This window comes from Mustelus asterias, chromosome 13, assembly GCF_964213995.1.
Source record: "Mustelus asterias chromosome 13, sMusAst1.hap1.1, whole genome shotgun sequence".
Classification (NCBI taxonomy): Eukaryota; Metazoa; Chordata; class Chondrichthyes; order Carcharhiniformes; family Triakidae; genus Mustelus; species Mustelus asterias.
In genome coordinates this window covers 59,262,345-59,283,905 of record NC_135813.1, presented here as the reverse complement: position 1 = coordinate 59,283,905, position 21,561 = coordinate 59,262,345, and the positions used below count along the sequence as shown (strand labels likewise).

General features: G+C 44.0%; 1 protein-coding gene across 1 annotated transcript in view; it reads right to left on the bottom strand.

Moving 5' to 3' along the window:
• Window positions 1-10,614: 10,614 nt before the first annotated feature.
• The window catches only part of mapk1 (mitogen-activated protein kinase 1), a 111,001-nt gene continuing 100,054 nt past the window's right edge, over window positions 10,615-21,561 (bottom strand). Inside the window, exons 7-9 of the mRNA XM_078226843.1 lie at window positions 19,335-19,444; window positions 17,024-17,166; window positions 10,615-12,689 (exon numbers count right to left, since the gene is read on the bottom strand). Of these exons, the coding sequence (XP_078082969.1) occupies window positions 17,047-17,166; window positions 19,335-19,444 (230 nt within the window). The 3' untranslated portion in view covers window positions 10,615-12,689; window positions 17,024-17,046. The remainder of the gene's footprint in view (window positions 12,690-17,023; window positions 17,167-19,334; window positions 19,445-21,561) is intronic.

The following is a 21,561-nucleotide window of genomic DNA, read 5'->3' as shown; positions in this document are numbered from 1 at the left end:
TCATCTAGGCTGCAGAGGAACTTGGAGTGGGAGGGTAAAGATCCAGTTGTCATGGTCCATGTAGGTACCAAAAACAGATAGAACAGGAACAAAGGTTCTGCTAGCGGAGTATGAACAGTTAGGAGCTAAATTAAAAAGCAGAACCAAAAAGATAATCTCTGGATTACTACCTGAGCCATGAGCTAATTGGCACAGGGTCAATAAGATTAAGGAGGTAAATGGGTGGCTCAAAGATTGGTGTGAGGGGGATGGGTTTGAATTCATGGGACATTGGCACCAGTATTGGAGCAGAGGGGACCTGTTCCGATGGGACGGTCTTCGTCTGAATCGTGCTGGGACCAGAGTCCTGGCGAATCGTATAACTAGGGCTGTAGATAGGGCTTTAAACTAAATAATGGGGGGGGGGGGGGGGGGAGGAGGAGGAGGAGGGTTCAGTTGTATGGAGAATTAGAAAATCAAAGTTAAAGGAGAGGGTAGAAGTGCAGGTTCATGATGAGGATTTTCAACTAGTTAAAGGCACTGAAGGTTCAGGTGAGGTTAGTAAAGTTTCCAGACCACGTAATAGAACAGAGAGTATAGAAGGTGGCAGGAATCTAACCTCAGGCAGAGCAAAAATGGTGACAAGTATGAGAAGGGAGGTGGTCAATGCAGGACTGAGGGTGTTGTACCTAAATGCGCACAGTATACGGAACAAGGTAAATGAGCTTGTTGTGCACATTGAAATTGGCCGGTACGATGTTGTGGACATCACAGATGTGGCTGCAAGGGGATCAGGACTGGGATCTAAATATCCAAGGATAGGTGTCCTATCGGAAGGACAGGCAGATAGGCAAAGGGGGCGGGGTTGCATTGTTAGTAAGGAATGAAGTTAAATTGATAGCAAGAAGTGCTATAGGATCAGAAGGTACAGAATCTCTGTGGGTAGAGTTGAGGAATTGCAAAGGTAAAATGACCCAGATGGGAGTTATGTACAGGCCCCCTAGCAGTAGTCAAGGTATGGGGCAGACAATAAATCAGGAGATAGAAAAAGCATATAAAAAAGGCAATATTACAATAATCATGGGGGACTTCAATATGCAGGTGGACTGGGAAGATCAGGTAGGTAGTGGAACCCAAGAAAAGGAATTTGTGGAATGTCTAAGATAGTTTTTTGGAGCATCTTGTGACAGAGGCTATATGGGAACAGACAATTCTAGATTTGGTGATGTGTAATGAGGCAGACTTGATTAGGGAATTTAAGGTGAAGGAACCCTGAGGGAGCAGTGACCACAATATGATAGAGTTACCCTGCAGTTTGAGAAGCTGGAGTCAGATATAACGCTATTACAATTAAATAAAGGTAACTACAAAGACATGAGGGAGGAGCTGGCCAGAGTTGATTGGAAAGGGAACCCAGCAGGGAAGACAGTGTAACAGCAATGGCAGGAGCTTTTGGGGATTATTCAGGAGGCACTACAGAAATTCATCCCAAGGAGGAGGAAACATGCTAAGGGGAGGACGAGGCATCCATGGCTGATGAGGGAAGTCAAGGACAGCAAAAATGCAAAAGAAAAAGCATACAAAGTGATGAGGATTAGTGGGAAGCCAGAGGATTAGGAAGCCTTTAAAAGTGAGCAGAGGACAACTAAAAAAGCAATAAAGGGGAGAGGGGATAAAATATGAGTGTACACTAGCTTGAACTATATGGGGGGGGGGGGGGGGGGGGGTAGTTTTTTCCCCCCGATATATAAAAGATGAGAGAGGCGCAAAAATAGACATTGGACCACTGGAAAATGAGGCTGAAGAAGTAATAATAGGAAACAAAGAAATGGCAGAGGAACTGAATAGTTACTTTGCATCAATCTTCACTGGAAGACACCAGTGGGATGCCAGAGCTCCAGGAGAGTCAGAAGGCACAGGTGAGGGCAGTGGCCATCACGAAGGAGAAGGTTTTGGGGAAACTGAAAGGTCTGAAGGTGGATAAATCACCTGGACCGGATGGACTACACCCCAGGGTTCTAAAAGGGATAGCTGAGGAAATTGTGGAGACATTGGTGGTAATCTTTCAGGAATCACTGGAGGCAGGGAGGAGTGGAAAGTAGCAAATGTAACATCGCTGTTTAAGAAGGGAGAGGCGCAGCAGATGGGAAATTATAGGCCGAGTAACCTGACTTCGTTCATTGGCAAGATTTTAGAGTCCATTAAAGATGAGATTACGGAGTACTTGGAAGTGCGTGATAAAATAAGACCGAGTCAGCACGGCTTCATCAAGTGGAGGTCATGTCTGACAAATCTGTTAGAGTTCTTTGAGGAGGTAACGAGGAAGTTAGATAAAGGAGAACCAGTGGACGTGATTTATTTAGATTTCCAGAAGGCCTTTGACAAGGTGCCACATAGGAGACTGTTAAATAAGTTAAGAGCCCATGGTGTTAAAGGTAAGATCCTGGCATGGATAGAGGATTGGCTGACTAGTAGAAGGCAGAGAGTGGGGGATAAAGGAGTCTTTTTCAGGACGACAGCCAGTGACTAGTGGTGTGCCTCAAGGGTCGGTGCTGGAACCACAACGTTTCACAATATACAATAACGATTTGGAAGAAGGAACTGTTGCTAAATTTGCAGATGATAAAAAGATATGTAGAGGGACAGGTAGTATTGAGGAAGCAGGGGGGGCTGCAGAAGGATTTGGACAGGTTAGGAGAGTGGGCAAAGAAGTGGCAGATGGAATACAATGTGGAAAAGTGTAAAGTTATGCACTTTGGAAGGAGGAATGGAGGCATAGACTATTTTCTAAATGGGAAAATGCTTGGGAGATCAGAAGCACAAAGGGACTTGGGAGTCATTGTTCAAGATTCTCTTAAGGTTAACTTGCACGTTCAGTCAGCAATGTTCGCATTCATGTCAAGAGGGCTAGAATACAAGAGCAGGTATGTACTTCTCAGGCTGTATAAGGTTCTGGTCAGACCTCATTTTCAGTATTGAGAGCAGTTTTGGGCCCCCTATCTAAGGAAGGATGTGCTGGCCTTGGAAAGGGTCCAGAGGAGGCTCACAAGAATGATCCCTGGAATGAAGAGCTCGTCATATGAGGAACAGTTGTGGACTCTGGGTCTGTACTCAGAGTTTAGAAAGATGAGGGGGGGATCTAATTGAAACTTACAGGATACTGCGAGGCCTGGATAGAGTGGACGTGGAGGGGATGTTTCCACTAGTAGGGGAAACTAGAACCAGAGGGCATAACCTCAGGCTAAAGGGACGATCCTTTAAAACAGAGATGAGGAGGAATTTCTTCAGCCAGAGAGTGGTGAATCTGTAGATCTCTTTGCCACAGAAGGCTTTGGAGGCCAGGTCATTGAGTGTCTTTAGGACAGAGATAGATAGGTTCTTGATTAATAAGGGGATCAGGGGTTATGGGGAAAAGACAGGAGAATGGGGATGTGAAAAATATCAGCCATGATTGAATGGCAGAGCAGACTCGATGGGCCGGGTGGCCTAATTCTGCTCCTAGGTCTTATAAGCATCCACCAGCTCCTGGCATCCTGGTTAGGAGCGAGGATGGAGGAAGCCAATGGCAATTTGAGGGCCAGAGGTTCAATTGAGAGTGGAAGCCACACAAGGTTTGTCTGGAAATGAGACAGGTTGAGTTGAATGTAAAATAGGTTGCTGGCTGAATTCTGTCAGTTAATTCCAATGATACAAAAAGACAAGGTCATTTGGCCTATCCTAGTTACCTGACTCAATGGCATTACAGTTCCAACAGAGCTTAGCTACCTCTTATATGAAGCATTGATTGGTTCTTTAGCTAAAGAACATCCTGTTAAATCATAAATACTCCTTACATTGGGTGGAACCTGCTGCCTGCTTCTCCTAATAGTTTAAATTATGTTCCAGGCTCATTTTGTATATGATTTACTGTCTTGCTTTACTGTTATCTGAGGTTAAAACGCCCTGAGTTGTAGGAGTCTGTTCTGTAATGCTTTTGGAGTTTAAATGTCTTCCACGTGATCAAAGATTGTGGTGCTGAAAATTTCCTTTTTGATTGCTGCTAGTGCAGTTGAATGTAAAGTGGTCATGTTAGAACAAAGAACAATACAGCACAGGAACAGGCCCTTCGGCCCTCCAAGCCTGCGCCACTCCCTGGTCCAAACTAGACCATTCTTTTGTATCCCTCCATTCCCACTCCGTTCATGTGGCTATCTAGATAAGTCTTAAACGTTTCCAGTGTGTCCGCCTCCACCACCTTGCCCAGCAGTGCATTCCAGGCCCCACCACCCTCTGTGTAAAATACGTCCTTCTGATATCCGTGTTAAACCTCCCCCCCCCCCTCACCTTGAACCTATGACCCCTCGTGAACGTCACCACCGACCTGGGAAAAAGCTTCCCACCGTTCACCCCATCTATGCCTTTCATAATTTTATACACCTCTATTAGGTCACCCCTCATCCTCCGTCTTTCCAGTGAGAACAATCCCAGTTTACCCAATCTCTCCTCATAACTAAGCCCTTCCAGGCAACATCCTGGTAAACCTCCTCTGCACTCTCTCTAAAGCCTTCACGTACTTCTGGTAGTGTGGCGACCAGAACTGGGCACACTATTCCAAATGTGGCCGAACCAACGTTCTATACAACTGCAACATCAGACCCCAACTTTTATACTCTATGCCCCGTCCTATAAAGGCAAGCACGCCATATGCCTTATTCACTACCTTCTCCACCTGTGACGTCACCTTCAAGGATCTGTGTTCCAAGATCACAGCTCTATACAGCTGATGTATACAGTCCAAATAATCTGGGTTATATTCTGCAGAAATGCTTTAATCTTCATTGCACACGCAAATGAGAAATTACCAAAATGTGTACATTTTTGCATAACAATGCATTTTGACTAAGAGCAGGTGAAAATGGAAAACTTCTCCCCCTGTGCCTGCCTTCCCTTAAAAGACGAGTACAAGTTAAGAGACCAGGGAAGTTAAACTCTGATATGGTCTGTGAGCTAGGGTAGTTACAAGGGCTGGAAGAACTAGCCTGTGCCCTGGAGATAGGAATTGAAAGGAGAATCAGCCAGTGTTTTTATTCACAGTCATGTTATGCTGCCTGACAACAAAGACCCCAGGACATCCCAAGCCACTTTACAACCAAGGAAGCATTTTTGAAGTGTAAACACTGATTTAAAGCAGGAAACACAGCTAGATAATTTGCACCTGGTAAGGTCCCACAAACAGTAATGAGAGAATCAGATCAGTTTTAACAATGATAAACATTAGCCAAGATAATAGAAGAGCTCCAAGCTCCCCTTTGACATACTGCCATGGAATATTTTGCACCCACTTGAAGGTAGATGGACCTTTATCTAAAGGCAACACCTACCATAGTGCAGCATTCCCTCAGTACTGTAATGAACTGTCAGCTTAGTCATGCTGCCATTCCAGGGGCCTGAATCAACAATTAATTCTCACACCAGTGCTGTCCATGGAGCCACAGCTGGTAAAATACATGCACGGCAAACAGTCTGCTAATGTTTGATGTATTCCAGCACCTCCAAGGAAGGAAACTGAATTTAACTGTGTTATATCTGCTTTGAAAGGTGAATTTTTATAAAATGCATGCAAGGTTCCTTATTGCTTATATAAAGTTGGACTAGAACAGGATTAATGCAACTTCTGATAGGGTAACTGAATAAGCCTTCATTGTTAAAGTTGCCCTTCAGTCTCTGAAACCCTGAGCAAAACTTGCAAGTGTGTGAAAATATACAGATTAAAAAAGGCTACCACAAAAAGAAATCAGAGTATATCTGAGGTTCAAAATAAAATCCTCTTTGCACTTGAAGGTCAACATTCAGAAAGCTTCATGTGTCTGATGATGAATAGAGAACTTGACACTGCAAGCCCAGCTGAGCAGCAGCTTGTTGTTAGAATGACACACAGTGAAGTTAGTCTTCTGCTTAAACAGGAAATGTTTTTTGCGTCTTTCCCAAGAATGCCTGACCTAATGATCCAAACTTTCATGCAATTATCCACCCACAAATGAGAAGCATTGACATCATCCAATAGTACACTGGGTCCAAGTTTAACATTGTTGCACCTATTTTATCAGCTGGTTGGACCTATACCTGGTACAAAGGAAGATGGTTGTGGTGTTTGGAGGTCAATCTCAGTTCCAGGACATCAGTGCAGGTGTTCCTCAAGGTAGTATCCTAGGCCCAACCATCTTCAGCTGCTTCATCAATGACCTTCCTTCCATCATAAGATCAGAAGTGGAGATGTTCAGCATAATGTTCAGTATCATTCATGACCCCTCAGATACTGAAGCAGTCCATGTCCAAATGCAGCAAGATCTAGACAATATCCAGGCTTGGGCTGACACGTGGCAAGTAACATTCATGCCACACAAGAGCCAGGCAATGGCCATCTCCAACCAGAGGTGAACTAACCATCACCCCTTGACACTCAATAGTATTACCATTGCTGAATCCCCCATCAACAACATCCTGGGGTTGTAGTTACCATTAACCAGAAACTGAACTGTACTAGCCATATAAATACTGTGGCTACAAGAGCAGATCAAAGGCTAGGAATCCCGTGGAAAGTAAATCACCTTCTGACTCCCCAAAACCTGTTCACCATCTACAAGGCACAAGTCAGGAGTGTAATAGAGTACTCTCCACTTGCCTGGCTGAGTGCAGATCTAACAACATTCAAGTAGCTCGACACCATCCTAGACAAGGCAGCCTGCTTGACTGTTACCGCTTCCACAAACAATGAATAGTAGCAGCCATGTGCACCACCTACAAGATGCACTGCAGGAACTCATCAAGCTTGCTTAAGCAGCATCTTCCAAACCTAGGACCACTGCCACGTGCAGCAGATACCAGAGAACACCACCACCTGAACATTCCCTTCCAAGCCATCCTGACTTGGAAATATATTGCCATTCCTTCACTTTTGCCGGGTCAAAATTCTGAAACTCCCTCCCTAACAGCTGAGCAGCAGCTCACTACCATCACCTTCTCAAGGGCAACTATAGGGGTGGAATTAAGTGCTGCTGCAACCAGCGATTCCCACATCCCATAATTTTAACAAACCGAGCTCCACAAATAACCAATTTAGTTGGGTAGAGATCGCACCAGCACTAAACTGGTTGGGCCTTTCGGTATCAGCTTTATAAGTAACACCACGAGTGCTGGGCAGAATGGGGATTGTGCAACTTTTCCCATCAAAGACAACTGGAGACCATACTGCAGCCGGAAATCTTATCCAACTAATTTCTATTTTTTTAAACCACACTCCACTTATACTGTATTCTGCTGGAGAAATAATCCTGCTTCAAATCAAGAGGCTGTGCTGTAGTTTTCAATGAGAGTTCTGAGTGCTTATAGGTCTAGAAACATGCTGGTGACTTGAGAAAATAGACTGTTTTATGTCCCATCCCATCTTCATTGCAATGACTGATAGCAATGTTAATGCTCAATTTTCTTACTTAGCCACTCAAAATAAGATTCCTGCATTCATTTGAGCAAGAGCCCAGGAAGAGAAGCAAGTGACTCCCCAACATGAACAGCCTAACCAGTGGCCTTTAAAACTTTTCTCCTTTTGCTGCACATCACCAGGTGAACGGTGAGGGGAAAAGTAATCTTTGGTGCACTCAGGAATTTTAGCACATTATTGATCAGAGACCTAAAATGTAACAGTAGAGTCAAATGTGTCCTCAGATTAAAATTCAGAAATATGTATTTGGTAGATATATTTCAGTGTACCTGTTTATTTTCCTGCCAGTCAGGTACTCAGCCAATGTTAGAGGGAATTGGAAAAAACACCATCCTCACCGTCCCAATTTATGTTGTTTATGACTAAGGTTACACCCCCCCACCCCCACCAAATCAGGAAACATCAGGATGGCACAGCAGTTAGCACTGCTGCCTCAGCACCAGAGACCCAGGTTCGATTCTCAGCTTGGGTCTGTCTGTGTGGAGTCTGCACATTCTCCCTGTGTCCACGTGGGTTTTCTCCAGGTGCTCCGGTTTCCGCCTACAGTCCGAAACACGTGCTGGTTAGGCACATTGGCCATGCTAAATTCTCCCTCAGTGTACCCAAACAGGTGCCAGAATGTGGCGATTAGGGGGATTTTCACAGTAACTTCATTGCAGTGTTAATGTAAGCCTACTTGTGACTAATAAATAAACCAATTAGTTTAAACTGCTTTGTGATGTCATTGTGAAATCATTCCTCGTCTAGTCAAATCAAACAAAAATTAATGTGCTTTTCCCCTCACCGTTCACCTGGAAAACACGGTGCTCAAATTCCGTGAACAGCAATCATCACAGAAATGCCAGTATCAGCCTCCCGATGAACCATCGCTGTGCAAACAAAGCTGCCAAATCCCCTGGCCTGATCAGGCATCTAGAAATATGTCAACATGTTTGACCTGACCAGAAACATATAATTAGCTCGCCAACAAGACTGCAAAAAGGTAACAGATTGGTTAGCAATCCCTTGGTCACACCTTTATTCAAGGCTGATACGAAGCAACAATTGGCTTCGATGCCTCTAGGGAACAAAGATCTTCAAATACCCAAGATAGGTGATCAGGCTCTGTTGTGATGCCTTCCTTATTCAACCTAGGAACATACAAATTAACTCAGCTCATATGAAGAATGGTCATCTGGACAAGGCTGCATTCAGTATCCATGGAATCATACCAACAACATGAGAGAACTATTTAAATAAAGAGGAACTGTGGGCTGAATAAATCAAACTGTATGATGTTTTTACAATGGAATCCTATAAAAAAGTTTTAACTGGGTTGCTGCATGGAACACATTGCTTTGCAATGAATTGCATCGACAGACTTAGAAGATCCCGACGGGTCTTGACAAGGTGGATGTGAAGCAGATGTTTCCTCTTGTGGGAAAATCAAGGGGCCACTGTTTAAAAATAAGGGTTCATCCATTTAAGACAGATGAGGAGAGATGGTTTCTCTGAGGGTCATGAGTCTTTCGAACTCTCTTCCTCAAAAGGCGGTGGAAGCAGAATCTTTGAATATTAAGGCAGAGTAGATAGATTCTTAATAAGGAAGGGGGTGAAAGGTGATCAGGCGTAGGCAGGAATGTGAGGTTAAGGTTACAACCAGATCAGCCACAATCTTATTGAATGGTGGAGCAGCTCAAGGGGCTGAGTGGCCTATTCCTGCTCCAATTCATATGGTCATACGAAAGCTTTTTACATATGCTAGCTACCCTGCACATTACTCATTCGTAAACAATTTTAATCTAAGGATTACAGCTTCTGTGGAAATAAGTAATTTTTTTCCTAATCCTCCATTCCGCTCTTAAGACTGCATGGCTGCCTGAAAGGAAGGAAACTCAATTCCAACGACTCTCACCAACGTTTACAGATGCACCATAGAAAGCATCCTTTCTGGTTGTATCACAGCTTGGTATGGCTCCTGCTCTGTCCAAGACCGCAAGGAACTACAAAATGTCATGAATGTAGCCCAATCCATCACGCAAATCAGCCTCCCATCCACTGACTGTCTACACTTGCTGCTGCCTCGGCAAAGCAGCCAGCATAATTAGGGACCCCAAGCGCCCCGGATATTCTCTCTTCCACCTGCTTCCTTTGGGAAAAAGATACAAAAGTCTGAGGTCATGTACCAACCGACTCAAGAACAGCTTCTTCCCTGCTGCTGTCAGACTTTTGAATGGACTTGACTTTCATTAAGTTGATCTTTCTCTACACCCTAGCTATGACTAACACTACATTCTGCACTCGTTCCCTGCTCTACGAACGGTATGTTTTACCTGTATAGCGCGCAAGAAACAATACTTTTCACTGTATGTGACAATAATAAATCAAATCAAAATCAATTCCTACTCCCACCCGGCAGTAGGAGCTTTACACATCCAAAATGGAACACAAACCCCTTTTCAAACTGCAGGCCTACCGTTGTTATCAGAGTTCTCCCCACTTAGCGTATAGGTGAAGGGATGGTGCAACTTCCCGATTCCCCACTCTACATTCAATTGGAGAGGGAACCAAGTCTAATTCCACAATTGACAGCTCAGGATAGAATGTAAAAACGTTCCATTTGCATACAGCTTATTAATTGGCAAAATGTACCTGTAATCAAATGGCTTTGACCATGTCCAAGATGCTAAGTAAACGGGTTTGCATATACGAGCATCCAGATCAGTGAAAGAGTTGTAGAACAATGCCCCCGCCCCCCCCCCCAGCCCCCATTTGCAAAACTGTGCTCGGGTCTTGTTTGGTTTTTCTTTCAGCTAACCCTCTGGCACGTGGAACCAGTTTCATTCACAGGCTACTTGGTGCTCCAGTCCATCAGTGCAAGGACATTGGCGGAGGTCAGTATTGATCTCACTTAGCTCAGGTTTTTGTAATCCTAACTCCATTTAGCCAAGTGCAGACACAAAGCAGTAACCTCGGCATCTATCCTTCATTTCCAGTAAACTGGAAAGTATAGGAGATCAGAAAAGCAAGAGTGTCTGATGGACACATATACATAACAAGTACAAGGAACAGGACTGAAGAGATTAGTCGCGCACGCTGTGCAAAGTTGTGTATAGAACATACTGTATTTAAAAGATGCAGGGAGACACCGATTTAAAGAATTTTACAAGAGCTGTATGTGCCAGAAACAAAAAGAACATTCATTAACAGGTTAAAATTTGTTTACATATATAACATTGAAAAAAACTTAAGGCAAAATAAATCTTTGTACCTACAAGTTTGTCCATATATATAATATGCTTAATCCAATACCAGTCACAATACAATCAGGTATGTCTATGCGGTTACATCACATTTTGACACCTATTGTTGCAAGGGTTTTTCCTTTTAAAAATTAACCATAACCGCTTTCCCACTTATTATATCAGGTTTTCAGACCAATCAGAACAAAAAAAGCCAACTGAACAAATTACATGATAGAAACAGAGTGCTCTATACAGTTACATCACAAAGTCTGCAAAAGGCGGCATTTTTTTAAAGAAAGGATCAAAGCGAATTGTTACATGATTTATACAGGAAGCAAACCAGGGAGGAAACTGATGAGAGGATTAGGATGAAGCTTGGAGAAGCAATAAGTTTTACTCATTCTATGAGTCTGTAGGCGTCTGTAGTGTATCTGTTTGGGGTGTGCATGTGTAGGGATGGTGTATATGTCAGGGGGTGGTGTATATGGGGTGTGTGAGGGAGTGTCTGTGAGTTTGTGTGTGTGGGGTGTGGTGTGGGGAGGGTGTGTTGGTGCGTGGGATGTGCACATGCAGCGTGTATGGGGGTGTATGTGTGTGGGTGTATGGGACACGCATGCACGGTGTGTGGTGGGGTGGGTGTGGTGGTGTGTGCATCCCTGTGTACATGTTTGGGGTGTGTGTGGGGTGTGTGGCACTTGGACAGTCTTTGTATACAAAGCTTAACAGTCATGCTTGGACACGGTAAATTGTACAAGGCAATTGTCACCACAATAGGTTTCGAGACTAAGGATCAGGCACTGCACTTTGAATTCAAATATAGCTAAGAAAGCTCCACATTGTACAGGCTTCATCCACAAACACTCTGCGAACACAGAAAAGGGACAGGAATCTTTACGGCACCCATCGTCCTCAATGGCAAAAGCACACAGGGTCTTAGAACTCTAAGCTGCTCTCAAGGAGACCCACTCACTGAGGCTTCCTTCACAACTGATCAAACATTCTCAACCTAAAGCATCCTCCATTTGTACTTCCTCCAATAGAGTCAGTTATTACTGTGTAATACATAAAACTGTTACAGGACAAATGAGGCAGAACCCTCTTACGAACCAGGTAAGACTTTAAACTTGGATGCATGTTATCAAGTCGAAGCTTCTGAAATGGAATCAAGTTAATTTTAATATATTGAATGGAATGTCATTAAAAGAAAACCAGAGTAAAACACAATAGTGTCTTTGATATACATCAACATTACATAATATTTCAGGGATATACACCAGTAATTTACTTTCAAATCTATAAAAGATTTAATAGTGAGGGAACCACCTTGACAGGGCAGCCATCCTTAAAGTGTACAAGTACACACAATCTATACAACCAACCAACAGAGCAACACTGGTTTAAAAGAATGCAGGTTAACGTCACATATTTTTCCCCTCATTGGAAATCTAAACATTTCATTAGGTCTGTGGGATCCCACTGAAACAAACGAGGTTTAGAAATCCCACACAATGCATCTACAAGATTTGAAACAACAGATCCGTCACTGATGTGACCAGACACTGGGCAGTTGTAATACTGAATGATCAGTTATACTGCGATAATTCTCAAAGTGCATTAAAAAAAACTAAACTGAAGTGCTTATTGAAATCAAAGGTATCTGTCATTTTTTTGTGTATTAGTTCAATAAGTCAGTCCTGCTTTCTTTCAAACACCATCGCTAAGTTACATAGGATGTAGATCATTAAATGTGTACGCACTGGCTGTACATCTTTCAGATTTTTTGCAAACACCAATACAGCCAGTGTGAATTCTCGTCTCCGAGTTGAGAAAGAGTCCACAGCAAGCAAAAAACGCCATGGCTGCCAGAATGGACAATCTCCACGGTTACAGATGCCACGGCAGAGTTTTTAAGAGAGAGTACAATGAATAAGCTGAGATGCACGAGACAGGATTCAGGAGGAGTTAGAAACAAACGAACTCTGAGCATGTCCAGTCCTGCAGTCCTGGCCCTGGAAAAGCAACACACCAAAAATTAGCAACACTGGGGATGGTACATGTACACTCCCTCCTTTGACCAAAGGAATCACAGAATCATGCAGGAGGCCATTTGGCCAATTGAGTCTGCACTGGCTCTCTGAAGGAACATTCTTTCTTGTCCTACTCCCTTGTCTTATCCTCATAACCTCACACGTTCTCTCTTCTCAGAAAGTCATAGCCCTGAAGTAAAGAAACATTGCTGGGAGATGCAGATTGGTGCGTTAATATATTAATAACATTACTGCTTCAGCTGTTGACTCATCACTTGCATCACCAGCATTTTGCATTTTTGTTTCAGATTCCAACATTATCCATTTTTCAAAAATAATTTGTTAACCGTAACTGTAAATTCTCCATTCTATTTTAAAACAACACTCTGGAATTCAGACTGCAAGTGCAACTTGGGCCACTTCATCGTAATAAGTCTGAGACCTGAAATGACACCCGAGGATGCCACAAATATTTCATAAGTTAACCTGAATTCCCCTTCTCGACCTTTACTCAAGTAGAGGAATTTAAAAGGCCTTTATATTAAGCCATTTTTCCAAAACCCACCTGATACTTTACACCTTTGCAGTCCTCTGATTGCCAATTTCTCTGGTCTTTGGATGTCTGTTCAATGTAATGTCTGTCCAATGTAGAAAACAGTACCACTGCAGGGAAGTCCATTGTCAACTTGTCCGACTACACACTTCAACCAGATGAAATCGAAGTTCTCAGCCGAGGGCTTAATTTTTGCCCCACCACCAAAATAGACCCCATCAGTCTCGCAGCAGACACAGAGGAATTCATCAGGCGAATGAGGCTGAGGGAGTTCTTCCACAAACCCCAAGAGGCCAACAACGAACACAATGAGACAGCCAATGAACCGGAACAGCCGACAGAGAGATCCGCAGTGCATCCGAAGAGGAAAGAGTCGAACTGGACTCCTCCGGAAGGCCGCTGCCCTCGACTTGACATGTATGCCCAAGCCGTCAGGAGGTGCGTCAACACCAAATTCATCAGCCGCACTCACAAGACAGCCCCGAACATCACCCAAGCGCAACGTAACGCCATCCACGCTCTCAAGACCAACCGCAACATTGTCATCAAACCAGCAGACAAAGGAGGGGCCATCGTCATACTGAACAGAACGGATTACTGCAAAGAAATGTACCGACAACTCAACAACGAGGAACACTACAGACAGTTACCTGCAGATCCGACCAAAGAACACACCCGTCAACTCAACACTCTGATCAAGACCTTTGATCCGGACCTTCAGAACACCCTCCGTGCTCTCATCCCACGTACTCCCCGCGTTGGAGATCTCTACTGCCTCCCGAAGATACACAAGGCAAACACACCCGGCCGTCCCATCGTATCGGGCAATGGGACCCTGTGCGAGAACCTCTCCGGCTATGTCGAGGGCATCCTGAAACCCATTGTACAAAGAACCCCCAGCTTTTGTCGCGACACGACAGACTTCCTACAGAAACTCGGCACACATGGAGCAGTTGAACCAGGAGCGCTCCTCGTCACAATGGATGTCTCAGCACTCTACACCAGCATCCCCCATGACGATGGCATTGCTGCAACGGCCTCAGTGCTCAGCGCCAACAACTGCCAGTTTCCAGATGCAATTTTACATCTCATCCGCTTCATCCTGGACCACAATATCTTCACCTTCAACAACCAGTTCTTCATCCAGACACACGGAACAGCCATGGGGACCAAATTTGCACCTCAATATGCCAACATCTTCATGCACAGGTTCGAACAAGACTTCTTCACCGCACGGGACCTTCAACCGATGCTATACACTAGATACATCGATGACATTTTCTTCCTTTGGACTCATGGTGAACAATCACTGAAACAACTCTATGATGACATCAACAAGTTCCATCCCACCATCAGGCTCACCATAGACTACTCTCCGGAATCGGTTGCATTCTTGGACACGCGCATCTCCATTAAGGACGGTCACCTCAGCACCTCACTGTACCGCAAGCCCACGGATAACCTCACGATGCTCCACTTCTCCAGCTTCCACCCTAAACACGTTAAAGAAGCTATCCCCTACGGACAAGCCCTCCGTATACACAGGATCTGCTCGGATGAGGAGGATCGCAACAGACACCTCCAGACGCTGAAAGATGCCCTCATAAGAACAGGATATGGCGCTAGACTCATTGATCAACAGTTCCAACGCGCCACAGCGAAAAACCGCACCGACCTCCTCAGAAGACAAACACGGGACACAGTGGACAGAGTACCCTTCGTTGTCCAGTACTTCCCCGGAGCGGAGAAGCTACGGCATCTCCTCCGGAGCCTTCAACATGTCATTGATGAAGACGAACATCTCGCCAAGGCCATCCCCACACCCCCACTTCTTGCCTTCAAACAACCGCACAACCTCAAACAGACCATTGTCCGCAGCAAACTACCCAGCCTTCAGGAGAACAGTGACCAAGACACCACACAAGCCTGCCACAGCAACCTCTGCAAGACGTGCCGGATCATCGACACAGATGCCATCATCTCACGTGAGAACACCATCCACCAGGTACACGGTACATACTCTTGCAACTCGGCCAACGTTGTCTACCTGATACGCTGCAAGAAAGGATGTCCCGAGGCATGGTACATTGGGGAAACTATGCAGACGCTGCGACAACGGATGAATGAACACCGCTCGACAATCACCAGGCAAGACTGTTCTCTTCCTGTTGGGGAGCACTTCAGCGGTCACGGGCATTCGGCCTCTGATATTCGGGTAAGCGTTCTCCAAGGCGGCCTTCGCGACACACGACAGCGCAGAGTCGCTGAGCAGAAACTGATAGCCAAGTTCCGCACACACAAGGACGGCCTCAACCGGGATATTGGGTTTATGTCACACTATTTGTAACTCCCACAGTTGCGTGGACCTGCAGAGTTTCACTGGCTGTCTTGTCTGGAGACAATACACATCTTTTTAGCCTGTCTTGATGCTCTCTCCACTCCCATTGTTTTGTTTCTTAAAGACTGGATTCGTTGTAAGTATTCGCATTCCAACCATTATTCATGTAAATTGAGTCTGTGTCTTTATAAGTTCTGTTTGTGAACAGAATTCCCACTCACCTGAAGAAGGGGCTCAGAGCCTCGAAAGCTTGTGTGGCTTTTGCTACCAAATAAACCTGTTGGACTTTAACCTGGTGTTGTTAAACTTCTTACAATGTAATAAAGCCAGAATTGAGGGCTCCACTGAAGTTGGACACCCCAATGGACAAATGGAACAAACCACTCGAGTAAAAAAAAAAATCATCTCGGGTTTTAAAACTGGCACCTTGGATAAAATGCGGCAGAGTAGAATGTGAAACTCCCTTACTCCAACATTCAGAAACTTGAGAGTGCACCCCAAGTGTCTGTAATTGCAAGAACACAGTTGTCATATGAGGCTACTAGTTTGTGAAGAATGACCTTCAGGTCCTATGTTGGTGCTGAGGAATCACTTTTTATAATGCAACAGCATTAAGAATTTTCCCCTGAAGACTTGCCCAAAGCTGCAAAACCACCACCGCAAGCTGGAAGCCCATCCTTGATCATCTAGGTGAGAAACCCAAGATAAATATCGAGCAAGGTGGTTCAAGTGACTGACAGAATTTCCTTGACATCGACAGAACATCCTTCTCCATTTAAGGGCAAATGGGATACTTAAGTAAAACTAAGTTAGGATCTCTGACCGAGAATCATCCAGGCTCTATTCTCTCTCCACAGATGCTGTCAGATCTGCTGAGATTTTCTAGCATTTTCTGCTTTTGTTGCAAATTAGGATGTGATTTAGCTGGAAGGCTGATCCTCAACACACAGTCATTGTACTGCCAGTTGCACAGAAGCTGCAGGGCTGGCTGAATTGGGAAATCATGTAATGAAATCAAAGTCATACCAACCAGTTCTTCAAAGGTTGGATGAATTGAATTGGAATAGAGTGAAGTTAAACTTCCATTCTACGTGATGTTCAGTGCCAATATCATCTAGCATAGAATCAAGTCCATTCCCCTGACTGAAGAATTATAAAAAACATTTTACAAGCAAGTTGCACTGTTAAGACATAACCAGCAACTGATGCTTCTTAGGAAAATTGCACTAATTCCTGCCTGTGTAGTAGAGCTGACACTCGGCAGAATAAGCATAAAATGCTGGAGGGTAATCAAGTGAACAATTATTGCATTTTTGCACAGGATTGTCACCTATAGAACTGTCACTTAATATCTAGAATTTTACCATTCTTTTTCTGCTCAACTTTCATCACTACATTGCACCCAAGAGTTGTGTTAAATGTTACCTGTATGCAAAAGCGCTTGTAGTTTAGGAATGCTGATAGAGGGGTTGAAACCTGGCTGTCTCCTCGAAGATCAGCTCCTTCAGCTTCTCCTTGGGTAGGTCATCCAGCTCCATGTCAAACTTAAAGGGTGCTTCTGCAATAGGCTAAAATCAGAATACCAATTAAGAACATTTCTGGGGAACAAATATCAAAAGCTATTTGTTTATTATGTCCCATTGTTTTCCCGGGGCTCCTCTGCTACTAATCAACCCAAAGCAGTCAAGTTAACTGCGGGAGTGTAGCCAGCATCCCAGTTTACATGAACCCAACCCAAGATGGAATGGTCCCACAGTAGGTCAAGCTATAGCAGCAATCAATACATCACAAAATCTTTCAAAGGAGGAAATCATTTGGAAGACCACATGTCTGCTCACAAAGATCTATCCACTTAGTCCTAATCCCCTAGCACTTTCCCTGGTCTTTGGATTTTTTAATATTTTAAGTATTTAAAAGCCAGATGGATTCAGTCCCTTATTGAAACCTCTTCTGCTCCTTAAAACACCCACCTTTCACCATACATCTTCTACCTTCCATTCCTGTCCACAGTCCCCAAACAAATGGAGAAGGATTTCCCAAGCCATAAAGTCATCGCCACTTCATCAGCTTATTCACCTGGACTCTCTCCTGACTTTTGCCCAACACCATCACAGGAATGCAGGAGTAGACCATTCAGCCTATCGAGCCTGCTCCATCATTCAAGATCATGGCTGATCAAACACTTCAATGTCTTTTTCGCCACACTATTCCCATATCCCTTTATGTCATTGGTCCTTGTCCAAGTATAACTGGTCATCATCCTTACCCTCTATCCATTACAAATGTTTCTTTCTTCTTTCCACTGTTCCTCCATTTCCCTGGTTCTGTACTAATTGACCTGAAACAGTCTCCTTCTAAACTGATGCTGCTTAACCTGTTGAGTGTGTCTAGAATATTCTTTTCATTTTAACCATTAATTAACCACTGACTTGCCGTGCCACCACTACTCCTTTTCATAGGTTTTCATTTTCTTTAGAAGAACATGTGACATCTTCTCAAACCTATATATTCTTGGATCTATACTAGACTCTCTCCTATTTTGCATCTGCATGTTGCCCCTTGGCGACACGATCTTAAAACACAGCAGTTTCCACATGTACGATGACAACACCCAGCTCTACGACAACACTTTACTTGACTCCTCCCTTTGTCTCGGAGGTGTCAGATTGCTTATCCAGTATGGATAAGAAATTTCACTTAAATAAATGATAGGAAACCCAAAGCCCGAGTGCCTTCAGCTCCACCACAAACTGGCTGCTAAACACTGACTTCATCCCTCACTGTGACAATTGTCTGAGGGGGAACAGGACTGTTCGCAAACTTGGCATCTTACTTAGCCCAGAGTTGAGCTTCTGACCACAACTCCATGCCATTGCCAAGACCCGCTACTTTCATCTTTGAAGCATCTCCCAACTCCATCTCAACTCACCTGCTGCAGAAACCATGCCTTTGTTACCTTCAGACTAACCCAACACACTCCTAGCTGGCCTCCCATCTTCTCCAACAATAAACAAGGTCTAAAACTCCACTGCCTATGTTGTAACTTGTACTGTGGCCTGTTCACCCATCACCCATGTGTCTACTGACTTAATTAGTCCTGGTTAAGCAATGCTTTGATTTTAAAATTCACATCCTTGATTTCAAATTCCTCCATGGCCTCACCCTTCCTGTCCCTAGTCTTTGGATCCATACCTTGTACTCCTCCACTTATGGACTCGTGCGCATCCTTGATTTTAATTGTCCACTACTGATAGCCGTGCCTTCATTCCTGGGTCACAAGCTTTCTGTTTCACTATTCCCCTTCCCTCCTTTTAAGGTGCTCCTTAAAACCTACCTCTTTGGCCAAGTTTTTAAGGCCTCTGTTGTAATATTTCTGTAAGACGTTTAACACCAGGTTAAAGTCCAACAGGTTTATTTGGTAGCAAAAGCCACAAGCTTTCGGAGCCTTAAGCTCCTTCTTCAGGTGAAGAAGGAGCTTAAGGCTCTGAAAGCTTGTGGCTTTTGCTACCAAATAAACCTGTTGGACTTTAACCTGTTGTTAAACTTCTTACTGTGTTTACCCCAGTCCAACGCCGGCATCTCCACATCGTAATATTTCTGAACAAGGTTTTAAATTTTGGTTTAAAATATTCCTGTGAAGCTCCAGTTATGTTAAAGGTGCTGTATAAATATAAGCTGTTTTATGTAATAGGCACAGCATCGCCTTTAATCGAGAGTTAAATGTCTGCTGTCCTACCTCATCACTGGGGTCATAGTACTGCTCCAGATAAGGGTGAGCAAGAGCTGCCTCCACTTCAATCCTCTTGTGTGGGTTAAATGTCAACATTTTATCCAATAGATCCAGAGCTGCAACAAAATGAAAACATCGAAATGAAAAATCCTTTTTCTCTGCACAATTCCCACGGTCACATTACAGCGTCAATTTTTTCTCATTACAAATTCCTGTGTCCGAATGGGGTTGTTGTAAATAAATCACTGATTATGTAATTGGGTCATTTCTAATTTTTCACACTTTTCTTCAGCAAATTTGTATCATGGAAAATGGTTCGGTTTAATGTGCAGTTGATGTTGTCGACATGGACTTTAGCAAGGCCTTTGACAAGGGACCGCATGGTAGGTTGTTGCATAAAGTTAAATCTCATGGGATCCAGGGTGAGGTATCCAAATGGATACAAAATTGGCTTCTTGACAGAAGCCAGAGGGTGGTTGTAGAGAGTTGTTTTTCAAACTGGAGGCCTGTGACCAGCGGTGTGCCTCAGGGATCAGTGCTGGGCCCACTGTTATTTGTCATTTATATTAATGATTTGGATGAGAATATAGGAGGCATGGTTAGTAAGTTTGCAGATGATACCAAGATTGGCGGCATAGTGGACAATGAAGAAAGTTATCTCCAATTGCAACGGGATCTTGATCAATTGGGCCAGTGGGCTGACGAATGGCAGATGGAGTTTAATTTAGACAAATGCGAGGTGATGCATTTTGGTAGATTGAACCAAGGCAGGACTTACTCAGTTAATGGTAGGGCGTTGGGGAGAGTTACAGAACAAAGAGATCTAAGGTACATGTTCATAGCTCCTTGAAAGTGGAGTCACAGGTTTCATCGGTCAGAACATTGAATACAGGATTTGGTATGTCTTGTTGAAGTTGTACAAGGCATTGGTAAGGCCACACTTGGAATACTGTGTGCAATTCTGGTCACCCTATTATGGAAAGGATATTATTAAACTAGAAAGAGTGCAGAAAAGATTTACTAGGATGCTACCGGGACTTGATGGATTGAGTTATAAGGAGAAGCTAGATAGACTGGGACTTTTTTCTCTGGAGCGTAAGGAGGATGAGGGGTGATCTTATAGAGGTCCATAAAATAATGAAGGGCATAGATCAGCTAGATTGTCAATATCTTTTCCCAAAGGCAGAGGAGTCTAAAACTAGAGGGCATAGGTTTAAGGTGAGAGGGGAGAGATACAAAAGTGTCCAGAGGGGCAATTTTTTCACAGAGGGTGGTGAGTGTCTGGAACAAGCTGCCAGAGGTAGTAGTAGAGGTGGGTACAATTTTGTCTTTTAAAAAGCATTTAGATAGTTACGTGGGTACGATGGGTATAGAGGGATATGGGCCAAATGTGGGCAATTGGGATTAGCTTAGGGGTTTTAAAAAAAAAAAGGGTGGCATGGGCAAGCTCAGCCGAAGGGCCTGTTTCCATGCTGTAAACCTCTGACACTAATTGGATTGTGTAACCAGAAATGTGCAGGTCAGCTGCCCCTTTATCAAAGGATTTTGGAGAAAATACTTTTCCAGGTTTCTCTGAAGAAAGATTTATATTGTTTGTGGGAGGCGAGGGATGTGGGGGTGGGGGGGGGGGGGAAATGATCTTCTGATTGATTTCACACCAGTTGCACCTTAGTTTCTGGTGTTGGGAGTGATTGAGTAAGATGCAATGAGAGCAAGGCAAGCAACTTTCTAAAAATACTGATTTTTAAAATGTTTAAAACCATTTTTAAGGCCTTTGGGAAAAGCAGCAAAGGATGAAATTGGTTGAGCGGGTTAGGGGGATGACTGGCCTTTTGTCACTCATCGAGCATTTGCGGGGAGAGGCAGATTATTAATAAGACAGCAAAGCAAGGGGGAGGGGGAAGATACAAGGGGTATTTAAGTGGATATTTATAAAAGGACAGAGGAAGGAAGGTTAACAGCTAAAGCCTGACGAAAGAACATAAGAACATAAGAAATAGGAGCAGGAGTAGGCCATCTAGCCCCTCGAGCCTGCCCCGCCATTCAATAAGATCATGGCTGATCTGATAGTGGTTTAGTTCCACTTACCCACCCGCTCCCCATAACCCTTAATTCCCTTATTGATCAGAAATCCATCTACCTGTGACTTAAACATATTTAACGAGGTAGCCTCCACTGCTTCAATGGGCAGAGAATTCCAGAGATTCACTACCCTCTGAGAGAAGAAGTTCCT